The sequence below is a fragment of the Rattus norvegicus genome, chromosome 10 (genome assembly GCF_021556685.1).
Source record: "Rattus norvegicus strain SHRSP/BbbUtx chromosome 10, alternate assembly SHRSP_T2T, whole genome shotgun sequence".
Classification (NCBI taxonomy): Eukaryota; Metazoa; Chordata; class Mammalia; order Rodentia; family Muridae; genus Rattus; species Rattus norvegicus.
The window spans coordinates 81,414,483-81,426,806 of NC_141543.1; the positions used below are offsets into that span (position 1 = coordinate 81,414,483).

At 46.9% G+C, this 12,324-nt stretch overlaps 1 protein-coding gene and 1 long non-coding RNA gene across 5 annotated transcripts in view; one reads left to right on the forward strand and one right to left on the reverse strand.

The window, feature by feature from the left end:
• The window catches only part of Tom1l1 (target of myb1 like 1 membrane trafficking protein), a 43,394-nt gene extending 39,003 nt beyond the window's left edge, over positions 1-4,391 (reverse strand). For 2 of the 4 annotated variants that reach the window (XM_087570707.1, XM_087570706.1), the window contains exons 1-2: positions 4,312-4,391; positions 108-186 (exon numbers count right to left, since the gene is read on the reverse strand). Coding sequence is in view for 2 of the 4 variants with exons in the window: in NM_001253859.1 (NP_001240788.1) it covers positions 108-186; positions 1,973-2,057; positions 4,312-4,369 (222 nt within the window). In the remaining 2 variants the exon portion in view is untranslated. 4 annotated transcript variants of the gene reach the window in all.
• Positions 4,392-4,481: 90 nt separating this feature from the next.
• Tom1l3 (target of myb1 like 3 membrane trafficking protein) lies at positions 4,482-10,884 on the forward strand. The gene is given in 4 exon segments (NR_144450.1): positions 4,482-4,567; positions 5,124-5,191; positions 8,137-8,276; positions 10,277-10,884. It is a non-coding gene; the product is annotated as a target of myb1 like 3 membrane trafficking protein (long non-coding RNA).
• The last annotated feature ends 1,440 nt before the right edge of the window (positions 10,885-12,324 follow it).

Here is a 12,324-nt window from a genome sequence, read left to right on the forward strand (position 1 = left end):
CCTGGCCATCATCTCTCAGGCTATGAGTGTATTTTTTTTTAACTCTAAAAATGTTAATTGTAGGGGAGAAGCCCCACAATATTATTTATGCCATTCAAAGTACTTACTGATAAGGAAAGTTGGATTTCTTTGTGGTTGTAGTTTTTGGAGATCCTTTTCTTCAAAGCTTTTACTGCATCTTTTGGCCTACGGCAATAAATACACCGAAATCAACAATTTGGATAGAGAGGCACTGTCTATGTAAGCAGTGTGCAACACGGAGCTAGGAATGGCTTAACAGTAAGGGCGATTTGATCGCGATTCCGCGGGAGCTGGGCCACTGAGCATACCGCCTCTAAGTTTCCTTGCAAAATAGGTAGATCACATCGCCTGCCCCTTGGTGAGACACTGCTAGGATATGTATGTAAGAGGATTATATAAATGCTGGTCACGAAATGTGTACATGACAGCTTCTATCAAGGCACAGAATCCGGTTACAGGAAATGTAACCCAGAGCAACAAGATTCTTAGCCTTTCCTGGGCATCACCCATAGGTAAGGAGATATAGGAAAGACTGCAGTTGGCTAATTCTAATATGCTCCAACTTGATGCTAGCAAGATCTGCAGGCTGGGAATCAAAATTCACTTCATTAGATGTTCCTTTTACAAGATCAGTGAAGAAACTGATAATTGTAATGAAACAGGTTGACAGAAAATCTAAATGCCACAGAGTATATAAACATTATATATATGTGTGCATGCATGCATATATATGTATATATATATATAGTTATTGCTGTTATTGTTGTTGTTATTATTATATATGCAGGGCTGGAGAGATACTATGCAAGTTTGAGGCCCTGCATCCCCAGGCCCAGGTAAAGTCATGGCAGATCGGTTACAACCCGTCTGTCATTCTAATGCTTGGTTAGAAGATGCTTGGTAGAGATGTACCCTTGGGGTAGGCTAGCTAGTTAACTAGCCTTACTACACCGTGCTGGGTTCAATTGAGAAACCCCGGCTTGATAGATAAAGAGGAGAGAAACTGAGGAAGATACCTGCAATTGGTATCGGCCTCTGGCCTCCACACTAAAGTGTGCTCAGACACACGTGAGCGCACATGCACTCCTGCATACCACAAAGAGACACATTTTAAAAAGGAAATCTGTAAACTCTTAGAGGGGTCAACCACAGGCACTTGCCGTTAATATATAACTAATAATTGTTTTACCATTCTTCTTCATCAGCACCCACTAGACAAAAATCTTGTCCTACCAACTATCCCTTAAGAGTGTTGAGGAAAAGTATACAAGTTTCGCCTTTTATCATAACCTACAGTCGACTAAATTCAAAGTAGCAGTGCCTCTTAATGACTTTGTTTTTCTTTTCTTTTCTTTTTTAATTGAGTGACTTCAAGTCTAGATAACACATCAATACACAGCACATCTTGTAAGAGTACAGTACGAACTTGGGTGAGCTGGCAGGATGACAGATAAACACTTGTCCCCTGACAAGGAAAGAAAAGATCGCTCAGTTGTTTCTGGAACAATCCAGAGGGTTGGTCACCACCCGCCTGGACACCAACCACTAACTAGAAGCCACTCAGCTACCAGCCTCTGGATACTGGTTTTGTTACATAAAACACTGGCCATCGGAGCATGAGAAAGCTCTAAAGAAAGAAACAACTTATCCCTCTCTTTAAAAGAATTTTTGTTTTTCAAAACAAGGAATTTAAGCCAGACAAAGACAAAATTTAAACTAGTAGAGCAAAAGCAAAGGAGACAAGTTCTAATGATCTCTCGGGGGTCCTCTGCATGCTGGAGGAGGAAGCTGTCCCCAGGGTTAGCCTGCCATCCTCACACAGCAGGAGGCGCTCAGAAGACAGTGAAGTGTTCTCTCAACCAAAACATCCAAAACTTCCGCAAAGGAAACCAAGCTGCAGTTCTGATGGGTCTCATCGGGCACAAATGCACGGATCCCACTGCAAACCTACCCGTCTTGTGTGGTGTTAATTATGTCACAGATATGCATGAACTGGCCCCAGTCTTCTGTCTGAACTCCAGCAAAGGTGGCCTTTTCTGTAAAGATAAAACTGCTTGTGTTGAGTTTGAGCCACAACGGAAAAGAAAAGAAAAATCTCATGTCCTTGAAATAATCTGATTGGGGTGCATGAACAAGTACCATTAAGTTTATGCTGCCGAGAGGTAAAGTGATTTCTTTTCTCCCCTCCTGAACAATTCCCAGTAACCCAGGAATCGATCAGAAGCCAAGGCCAGAGTGCTGCTGTTGCAACGGCAACGAGTGAGCTATTAAGAAAGCCTGCAACAAATCTCCAGCCTCCGGTGTCTTTCAGAAGCCAGAACTATAGACCTGTGGCTTACTGGACAGTCACGGGCAAGGTGAACTACACATCACTAAGTCTATTCTGGTTTAACCCACGGATATGGATGACGAAAGGAGAAATTCAGAGAGGGTAAGGAAATTAACCAAGGTTACACATCAAGCGTGATGGGGAACCTGCATTCAAATCAAGGTTATTTGATTCCAATATTTATATTTTTAAATTATGTATTGGGGGGGGGGGTGTGAGAATAAAAGAAAAACAACTACAGAGCAAGATGGCTTCTGGCATCAAACTTACACTGGGCAGATTTACACCCTTGGCATTCCCTTCTCTAGACGGCTTCTTTAAGAACACAGGACCAGAGTCAGGGAACCTCTAACACAGTGGGTCTCAACCCTCCTAATGTCTTGACCCTTTAGTACACTTCCTTATGTTATGGTGACCCCCCCAACCATAAAATTATTTTTGTTGCCTACTTCATAACCGAAACTTTGCTACGGTTATTGATCGTAGTGTAAATATCAGTGTTTTTCCACATTCTTAGGAGACGCCTGTGAAAGGTCATTGGACCTCCCTAAAAGAGTCTCCTAAAAGAGAACCACTCCGTGTGCTTATTGGCTTCTCTGACAAAGATCACCAAGCACGGTGCAAACCACAGTGTGTGGCTCTAATGGGGTTCTGAATGGACGAAGCTGAGCCGTCTTGCTTGTGTCCGTCCAGATATTTCTTCCTCCCAACCTCCTCATTCCTAGAGAACGCCTATTCACACTTGAAGGCCATGCCTGGGTTCGTTTCTCCCTTTATGTGAGTTTTGTTTGCAAAATAAGTGGTTTTCTTTTTTCTTAGTATGTTAAAGGTGTCTTACTAAGTTCCCTGGGGGCTGGGACCATGCCTTCTCGTAGGCACCTAGCTGGTGGTTCTAACCATTTTCAAAACTAAAGGATAATCGTACATACTGCTAGAGTGTCTTCTGCCTGTGAGGATTCAGTGAGGTTCCATTTCTGCTCGAGATTCACTCTAATACGATTTATTCAGCAAGGAGATAGGCAGTTAATGTGTCTTTCCTAGAGGGCAGCTCTCTTCCAGTATTTTAAAGATGTGGAAACTCCGGTTTAAGTTCAAAGGTGTTCCCCATCCCGGCAGCAGATAGTTAACTTATTTTCAATCTAAACTTTCTAAGACTGAACCTTAGAACTCCCAGGTTCTGAGGATTTCATCACCCCACCAAGTTCCTGACAGTTTGCCTGTCATTAATACACCCTGGTGCCACACCCTGTCCCCAAGGGAGAGGCCAGGAGAAAGAAGGGAGCTGAGGTGGCAAAAAGCCAACTGTATGTAGTCAGTGGCTTCTGCATCCACCTCTGTAATTCAGAGCACAAACGCGAGGAGGAAGGGAGGACCATTCAGGCTGGGTTGGAGGGTGATGCTTGGTCTAAGAGCCTCTGTGACTGCAAATGGCCCCTCTCCCTCTCCTCAGCACAACAGCGTGCATTTTCAATCTCCCACTTCAAGCCAAAGGCCACTCGGATCGTTTGAGCTGTGTGCTGGAGAAAACTGGTTTGGAGAAACCTGCCTCTCGAGGTGAGATCACGCCAATTAGCTTTTCCGAGCAGTCTCTTTCTAATCTGTAAAATGGGTATAACAATAAAGTGCTGAGAGTGGACGCACTTTATGAAGAACCTTCCCCGGGTCAAGAAGTTTCCACTTTCTCCTCCCAGCGGTCCCAACACTCCACGCAGTGCTGCAGGTCACCTGCTTGGCTCCACTCGCCCAGCAGTTTGCATTTTTCAGGGAGGTTCTGGTATGAGTGAGCCAAAAACAGCAAGGTGGACAGCGGCCGCAGGTGGCGTGGGAAAGCTGCGGGGGTGGGTAGCATTTCCTCCGACTTGGCCCAACTCGGTCCCCCCACAATCGGGAATGGAGTGGAGCCGGCAAAACTCCCACAATTCCCCAAGCCAGTCGGGATGTTACTCCCCGCGCCTCCTTACCTATGAGGTGACCCAGAGAGGTAGCGTAGGGATCGCGGTGACTCTTCCCAAACGCCATGGTAGCTCCAGAGAACCCTCCCAGGAAATCCGCCTCCACCGCCCTCCGACTCCACCCGCTCCGTGCCCGAGGCTCCTCCTCTCTGCTCCAGCGCTCGGTGGCCGCCGAGAGGCGCTAGGCTGCGAGCAGGGCGGGGACCCGGGGGACTTGGCGCACCTGCCGCGCGCTGCTGGCGCTTCCCGCTCCGCGTGACTCTAGGTGGGCTGCGAGCCCGGGTGGAGTGGTGTGACTCCGCACCCCGGACCTGGGAACTTAGAGCCCAGCTCCAGCGTCTTCGCTGAAGACCGCTCCTCTCGCTTTGGAGACTAGGCAGTGTGGGAATAGTTGCTAACACAGCCTCGAGGGTTATTGCTAAGGTTAATTAATGCAAGGACATAGTCCTCTCAAGTTACACACCTTCGGAACGTTGAGATTTCGTCTATCGCCACTCCAGTCGTCCCTGAACCTATTTGTGCACCCTGGCCTTTAATTCTTCGGAATTGGGAGGAGAATGGGCTGTGTTGGAGAGCCAGGGACTCCCTGGAGCCCGGGGCCCTTTGTTTCTCTCCTGTTTCCAAGAGGGACCACAGGGCGCCACCACACAAGCTTTTGGCTTCTAACTCCATCTCCTAGGAGCCTAGCCTTACGGTGAAAAGAGAGAGGGGATTTCCTGGGGCTCTGGCAGGAAATATGTTTGGAATGTAAATCCACATTAAGAAACCAAACCACCTTGTTGCTTCTTTATTTGAACCAAGGTTTCTTTTTCCTTTTACAGGGCTAACTTCAGGTAAACCATGCTTCTGGGCTGCAGGATGCCTCCTGAGAGGGTGGACTACTCTGCTGGTAAATTTTGCTCCCCGTGGCTAACTGGGACTCAGCTTCGTATGTATAGTGGGTTAACCCCCCCCCCCCCCCGGAAATGGTGACTAGGAAGGGCAGGAGGACCTGGCCTGATTCATGGTTTAGTCTAACATATTTTAGCATAAGTGCCAAAACCAATTATATTGTGCTCCAAGTGGCTAACATTTGTTTTATCGATCTGAAATCTTCCTCCACCTCCCCCTACTTGTCCTCCTCCATGAGCGAGTTAACATCGAGATCCTGCAGTCTAAAACATGGCATTTGTGTTGTGATGATGTTTCTCATGATGACGTTGGTCCCACCTGAAATAGGACTGGTTTAGCAGGCTCACTAGCTATTTCATGGGGTGCGTGCGATCTCTCCACTCCGGTAGTCAAGTAGTCTTTACAGCTGATGTTGAAAACCTCTCTTGGCTCCCTCAGCAGCCTGATCTCTGTTCCATGTTTAGAGTCCCTACAACAACTCATTTTGCCTTCGCTGTGGTGTGCAATGGGGCAACATTAAGGAGAAGGTCGACGGCTGGAGAGATGGCTCAGCAGTTAAGATCATAGGCTGTTCTTCCAGAGGTCCTGAGTTCAATCCCAGCAACCACATGGTGGCTCCCAACCATCTGTAATGGGATCCGATGCCCTCTTCTGGTGTGTCTGAGACAGCTACAAGTGCACTCATATAAACAAAATAAATAAATCTTTTAAAAAGGGGGGGGGAGGGGCCACAGAGGGGAGAAGATCAAGTTCTGTTCAAACTAAAGTGATGATGACTTTCTGTCAGGAAAGAGCAGTTGGACAGAACCAAGGATCCCCTTATGTCATTTATCCCTGCTTCGTCTGAAAGGGTGGTTAGGCTTTTGGTTTTCCTTGGCCTGATTTCCATATATGACAGATTGAAGGAGAAGGTGGAAAAGAGTAGCAAGGAATGTACCCTGGGTGCAGTGGCTGATGATACCACCTGTGCCCGCTCTCTCAGCTACGCCTGCAGACACTGCCCTCCAGGGGGTCATGATGTCTGTAACCATTTCTTCTACACCCTGTCACTTACTCCACGACCCCAGTCTTTGCCGGAAGTGATCAACAACAACCCAGTCAGGGTTACCACAGTCTGGGAGAAGGCACAGCCACGTTGAGGTCAGAAAAGAAACATAATTCTAAACACATAATAAGGATTAGATATCTAAACAGCGCTGGGATTGAGAAGTGACTCAGGGGCTAAGAGCCCTGGCTGCTCTTCCAGAGGACCAGGGTCTAATTTCCAGCACCCACAGTTCACCACAGTTCACAGCCATAAGCAACTCCAGTTCCAGGGACTACGTCACTGCCTTCTGGCCTACAGGACATGGGGGAAGGCAAAACACTCAACATACATGAAATACAATAACATTTAAATACGTGAATAAATTGATAGACACTAGGAAACCGTACACAGTTTCAATCTTAAGAATTTTTTCCTAAGCAATTTTAACACATGTTTATGTATCATGTATGTATATGTATGAGTGCAGGAATGCATTGTGCTTCTCTCTGTGTGTCTCTTTGTCTCTGTCCCTCCATTTCTGTCCCTCTGTCTGTCTGTCTCTGTCTGTCTCTGTCTCTGTCTCTGTCTGTCTCTGTCTCTGTCTCTCTTTCTCTCTCTGTGTGCGGGCGTGTGTGTGCGTGTGCGTGTGTGTGTGTGTGTGTGTGTGTACCAGTCAGAGGACAACCTTGGAATTTTGTTGTTGTTATAAGCCTTTTACGTTATAAGTTATAAGTCTTACAAGTCAGGCCAGCTGGTCCAGGAACTTCCAGGAGGTTTTCTGTCTCTGTCTCCTACCTCACTACAGAATCGCTGGGATTGAAGATACATGCACTGCACCCACTCCACCCACCCCCCCCCCCTTACATGGTTCTGGAGATTCAAACTCAAGTCCTCTTACTCGCAGTGGCGAATGCTTGCACACACACCAAACCCTCTCCCCAGCCTTGCTAACCATTTTCGTACGTGTAAGTCATGAACGCTAGGTAAAAAACGAGCAAGATACCACTTTTCAAAATGTGTTTAATGGCTGCAACTAGGAACCTTTTATTCTTGTGGTAAGGGAAGTAGCATAGATTTCATTTTTGTAAATGAAGTGAGATTTGGGAAGCTAGAACTGTCAAATGGCTTGGCTACATTTTGAACTACTGTTGTCTGATTCTGGAGCCTGTATCACTGCCCATATTTGAGTGTCTGAGTGGTGTGGTTAAAGGATTCTATTTGATTCAAAGTGAGGGCTGGACGAATGGGGAAGGCTACCTTACTGTTGCAGAGTTCTGCTTTTTCCCCCTGTGCTTGCTTAAGAATGCTAATGTGTTGTTTGGCTAGTAGCATAAATTAGATGTATTGTACTCTCATTACATGATTAATCCCATAGTAAGTATGGAAGCAGATTTCACAGATTAAAGTAATTAATGCAGACAAATTTTCACACAGACACCTTGTTAGGGGGGAAAAAATCTAACTCCAGATTCGGTGACTCTAAGCACTTTCATGGTCCCAGATTGAAAAAAAGTAGGTTTGGGTGGGGTGGGGTCTGTGTGTTGGGGGCACTGTTTTCAGAAGGCAGAGACCAGAAGTGGTAAACGTGTGTGTATGTAAATAGAAATCGACTTTATCTGAGTGGATCCCATCAAGGATTCTGTTTCTCACCCCTGAAAATTTTAGATGGTCAGAGCTAGCTGTGGCTCTGGAAGCCACACAGTCTCTGGGACCAACACTTTAGAGTGACATCCAATATAAATGAGTAACCTTCCCAAGGTCATCCAGCACCAGAATAGGATGAGTCAACACAGGGAGTCTAAGCACACACTGTCCACTCTTCCTCTCCTTGTTCCCGGTCCCAGGATTTGAATGTGAGCCTCCCACCCATCCGCAGTATCTTCTGAAGTGTCGTCCTCTTTACTCTTTCCTGTCAGGATGGCTTTCCTTTGCCAACCCACTCCTTCCCAGTTGTGCCTCTGTGGACACCGACTTCTGTAGCCCTGTGATGAACAACTCCAGCAGCCAGGCTCGATCTGTTTTTACCTCTGTGTGAGATCTCCCTGCTTTCCTCCAGGTACACCTCTCCCTACCTTCTTCACCGGGCTCCATCTCCCTGTCTGCTGGGCCACGCCTAAGCTTCCATTTCTTCCCACAGCCTTTGCTTCCTCTTTCTCCACCTCCCTCTCCTACATCCGCCTTTTCCATTCTTTAACAAAGAAACCTTTTCTGACCATTCCCACGAGTATTGAATTGAGCCTTTCTTTCCTGTCCTAGAACCTACAACAGTTTATGCTAGCTAACTGTTCAGAAGCGTCTTCCCTGCCTTCTAAATATGAGTCCCTCCGGGAAGTAGGCCCGTGGTGGTGTGTCCTGTCACTCAACAAACTTGGATAGATATGCATTGAATGCATGAATATCCCTTCATTTCCCAAGCAGCTCTGTTTGTCCTTAGATCCAATCCTTTATCCCCACCACCATCCATGGGTTAGACACTGAACTCATTGAGAGTAGAATTGTACTTAGCCCCTTCCTCACCATCTCTAGCCCACTGGACTTTGTTTTGACTGCACCAATTACTCAATGTCAATGTCAATGCATCAACTGGCTGCAAAGAATACTGATGCATGGGTCCATCCTCAGGTGCACGGGTCCATCCTCAGGTACATGGGTCCATCCTCAGGTGCACGGGTCCATCCTCAGGTACATGGGTCCATCCTCAGGTGCATGGGTCCATCCTCAGGTACATGGGTCCATCCTTAGGTGCATGGGTCCAGCCTCAGGTGCATGGGTCTATCATCAGGTACATGGGTCCATCCTCGGGTGCATGAGTCCATCCTCAGGTGTATGGGTCCAGCCTCAGGTGCACGGGTCCATCCTCAGGTGCACGGGTCCATCCTCAGGTGCATGGGTCCATCCTCAGATGCATGGGTCCATCCTCAGGTACATGGGTCCATCCTCAGGTGCATGGGTCCCAGCCTCAGGTGCATGGGTCTATCATCAGGTACATGGGTCCATCCTCGGGTACATGAGTCCATCCTCGGGTGCATGGGTCCATCTTCAGGTGCATGGGTCTATCCTCAGGTGCATGGGTCCATCCTCAGGTGCATGGGTCTATCATCAGGTGCATGGGTCCATCCTCAGGTGCATGGGTCTATCATCAGGTGCATGGGTCCATCCTCAGGTGCATGGGTCCATCCTCAGATGTGGCAGGGCCAGCTTGCCTGCTTTTATGATCACAGGACCAGCTCTTCCACCTGCCTCAGGCACCCAGGGTTGAGGGGAGGGGAAAGGCATCTCTCCCTCACCAAAGCCACCCCATGGAAGACTAAGGGTGAGGTCAGCTATCCTGTGCTCATGACCTAGGGGTACTCTCAGGCCCCACCGTTAGGGTCGGGTGAGGGGCAGGGTCAGATCAGCACAGTGCCTCAGGAGCCAGTCCAGACCAGGGACATCTGTATGGCCTTTGGTGGTAATACCAGCCTAGGACATCAACATAGACCCTGGCTGCCATAGGACCATGGACTGAGACATGGCCCCCGGCAGCAGTAAGGGCCTCGATGTCCCCATGGTCACAGATATCAGCACAGGTCACTCACATCAACATGTCCCCCAACCCTCCATGGCAGTTGGCCCTCCGACATCTACATAGTCTCTGGTGGCAGCCTAAACCATGCACATCCCTCGGCCACATCAACACAGACCCGAGCTGTAGCAGGACAATGGACCCAGACATGACTCTTGTCAGCAGCCTGGAACCTGGACCTTACCGTGGCCTCCTCACACCCACCTGATCCTCACTGTGGAGTCTCCAGTTCCACCTTTCTCCACAGTGTATGGCCCCCTCAGCTTTCTCTTCTGTCTTTCCACCACATACTTCATTTTTCCCATCTCTCCGTCACTCATTACCCATCGTAGTGGAGTCACGGCCACGTCAGGTGCTCGGGGATCTTTCTTCTGGCCTCCCGGGTTGGCAGGGCCCCAGTTATTTTTGACAGTGCTATAATATTTTAATTCCTGATTATGGAAAATGACATTCAAAGAGCAGCTTTTCTACTCTTTGTTCTTTTGGAACAGCTATCAGGTTCACGAAGAGGCTCCTCCCCTCGCACATCTTCCTCGGGTCCGTTCTGTTTCCATGGGATTTGGGCTGGATTCAGGATGAGCACGGATGAGGAGGAAAAGCCACAGGAAGAGTAAAAATACCTGGCACTTGACTTCTTCAGACACAGTCTGGAAGATGTTGTCTTTTCCATCAACACCCATGATCTTAGAAATAATGGTTCCTAGTTTACTGATTTTTCTAAAGTCACTCAGAATTGGGAGGAGAAATCAAAATTTTCTCATCTCTAAGCAGCTTGACTCATCATAACTCCAACCCCTAAAAGGAGTTTGTTCTTGATGTTGGAAACCATCTGCAGCTCTGGACCCAGTCTTCCTCATTCAGTAATACCAAGTAGAAGTGTGTCCACTGGTCTTAAACCTCTGTCTTCCGTGACCATTAAACTATAAACCACAAAAGGATTCACAGACTTCTCTTCATTCCCAGAATTAAGAAATCCCACTGAGATCTGGGATTCAAGGGCACCTCTTGATTAAATTTGTCATTCAATTGGCTTCCTATGAAGCTCAAGACTGAAGAAGTTTTTTTCTATTTGCAAGTAAAGAAATCAATATTTTCATAACCTAAGCCACCAAGCCTTCTGTAGATTTTGCAGTATTACCAGTCTCCACTTAACCCATTTGGGATTTGTCTTTTAATGTGTGTGTGTGTGTGTGTGTGTGTGTGTGTGTGTGTGTGTGTGTGTCTTCCTTTGGAATCCTGGCTCAGGTTTCAAAGTCATCTTAAATGATTTGAAATTGCAGCTTTCTGGTAGGAAAAACAAATCCAGCTTCAACAGTTCCTTTTGAAAACTCTGAGATAATGTTAGTGTGGCACCTAAGAAGGTTCTGGACATGCAATAAAGCTTAGCAAATATTATCAGGTTACCTCTGGCAAATATTATCTGCTTATCTCTGTCATGTCCTGCTTTTGGGCTACCTGGTGCCCTGATATTGATCCCAGGGAGTATCTGGGAAAAAAGTGAGAGACAATGGACTTGGACTCTGGGGTTAGGGCTAGAACAGGCTCAGAGGTGTGCTGTTTAGAGCTTTTTTTTCAAGTTTATGACAGTCTCAGTAGGATGCTACTTGATGGTTTGGGGCTGGGATTAGAAGAGTCTTAATGGGATGCTACCTGGCAGTTTGGGCTGGGGTTAGGAGAGGCTCAGAGAAATGTGACTTGCAGGCTTGTTCTACAGGGAAATCTTAAAAGAGGCTGCCTACGGTAGGAAGGGTAACATATTTAATTTCAAGATAAAACTTGGTTCAAACGCTAGTGTGGCCATGTGCAGACTCATCTTTGGCAAGGCACGGCCATCCTCTCCAAGCTTTAAGGACAGAGTCTATCCCACATCCCACCAAGGGAATATGACTCAGTATTAACCAAGGAAACATTTCAATATTTAATACAAATGCTGGGCATAGAACAGTTACTCAATAATCATTAAATCTAAAAGCCTCAAAAAGGCTGGCTTCCTTTGTCTGATTCTACTTCCTATGACATTGGTTACTCTCTTCATGATATTAATTACTGTCTGAAATGGTCTTGAAAATTTTGTTTACTTCCTGCCTATTTCTAAGGTTTAGCACTGTCCCCTCAGTAGTAAAAGCACGCATTGCCTTGTGGTATGTCCTTCTTGGCTATGACTTTCAAATCCTCAAGTCAGATCTATCCAATGAGGTCAAGATTTGATCCTCCCAACTTCCAACAATCCTACCCGACCACTTTAGCTGTGATGTAATATGCACCCCTTTGGAACTTTAAAAAACAAACAAACAAAACAGAGCAGAACACCATCCCTCTATAACCCAGTCTAGAACTTGCAATGCTCCCGCCTCATCACATTGAATGTCAAAATTACAGATGTGTACCTATGCAGCTACCCAACGTTCTTTAAAACTAAGGCTTCACCCAGGCAACCCATGTGGACGCTCCTCTTCTCATCTCCTGGTTCTCTTCTGTTACCATCCGCAGCCATCTGTCCCGGCAGACTCCTGGGATGCATTTCTTCTCTTCCCTTGTG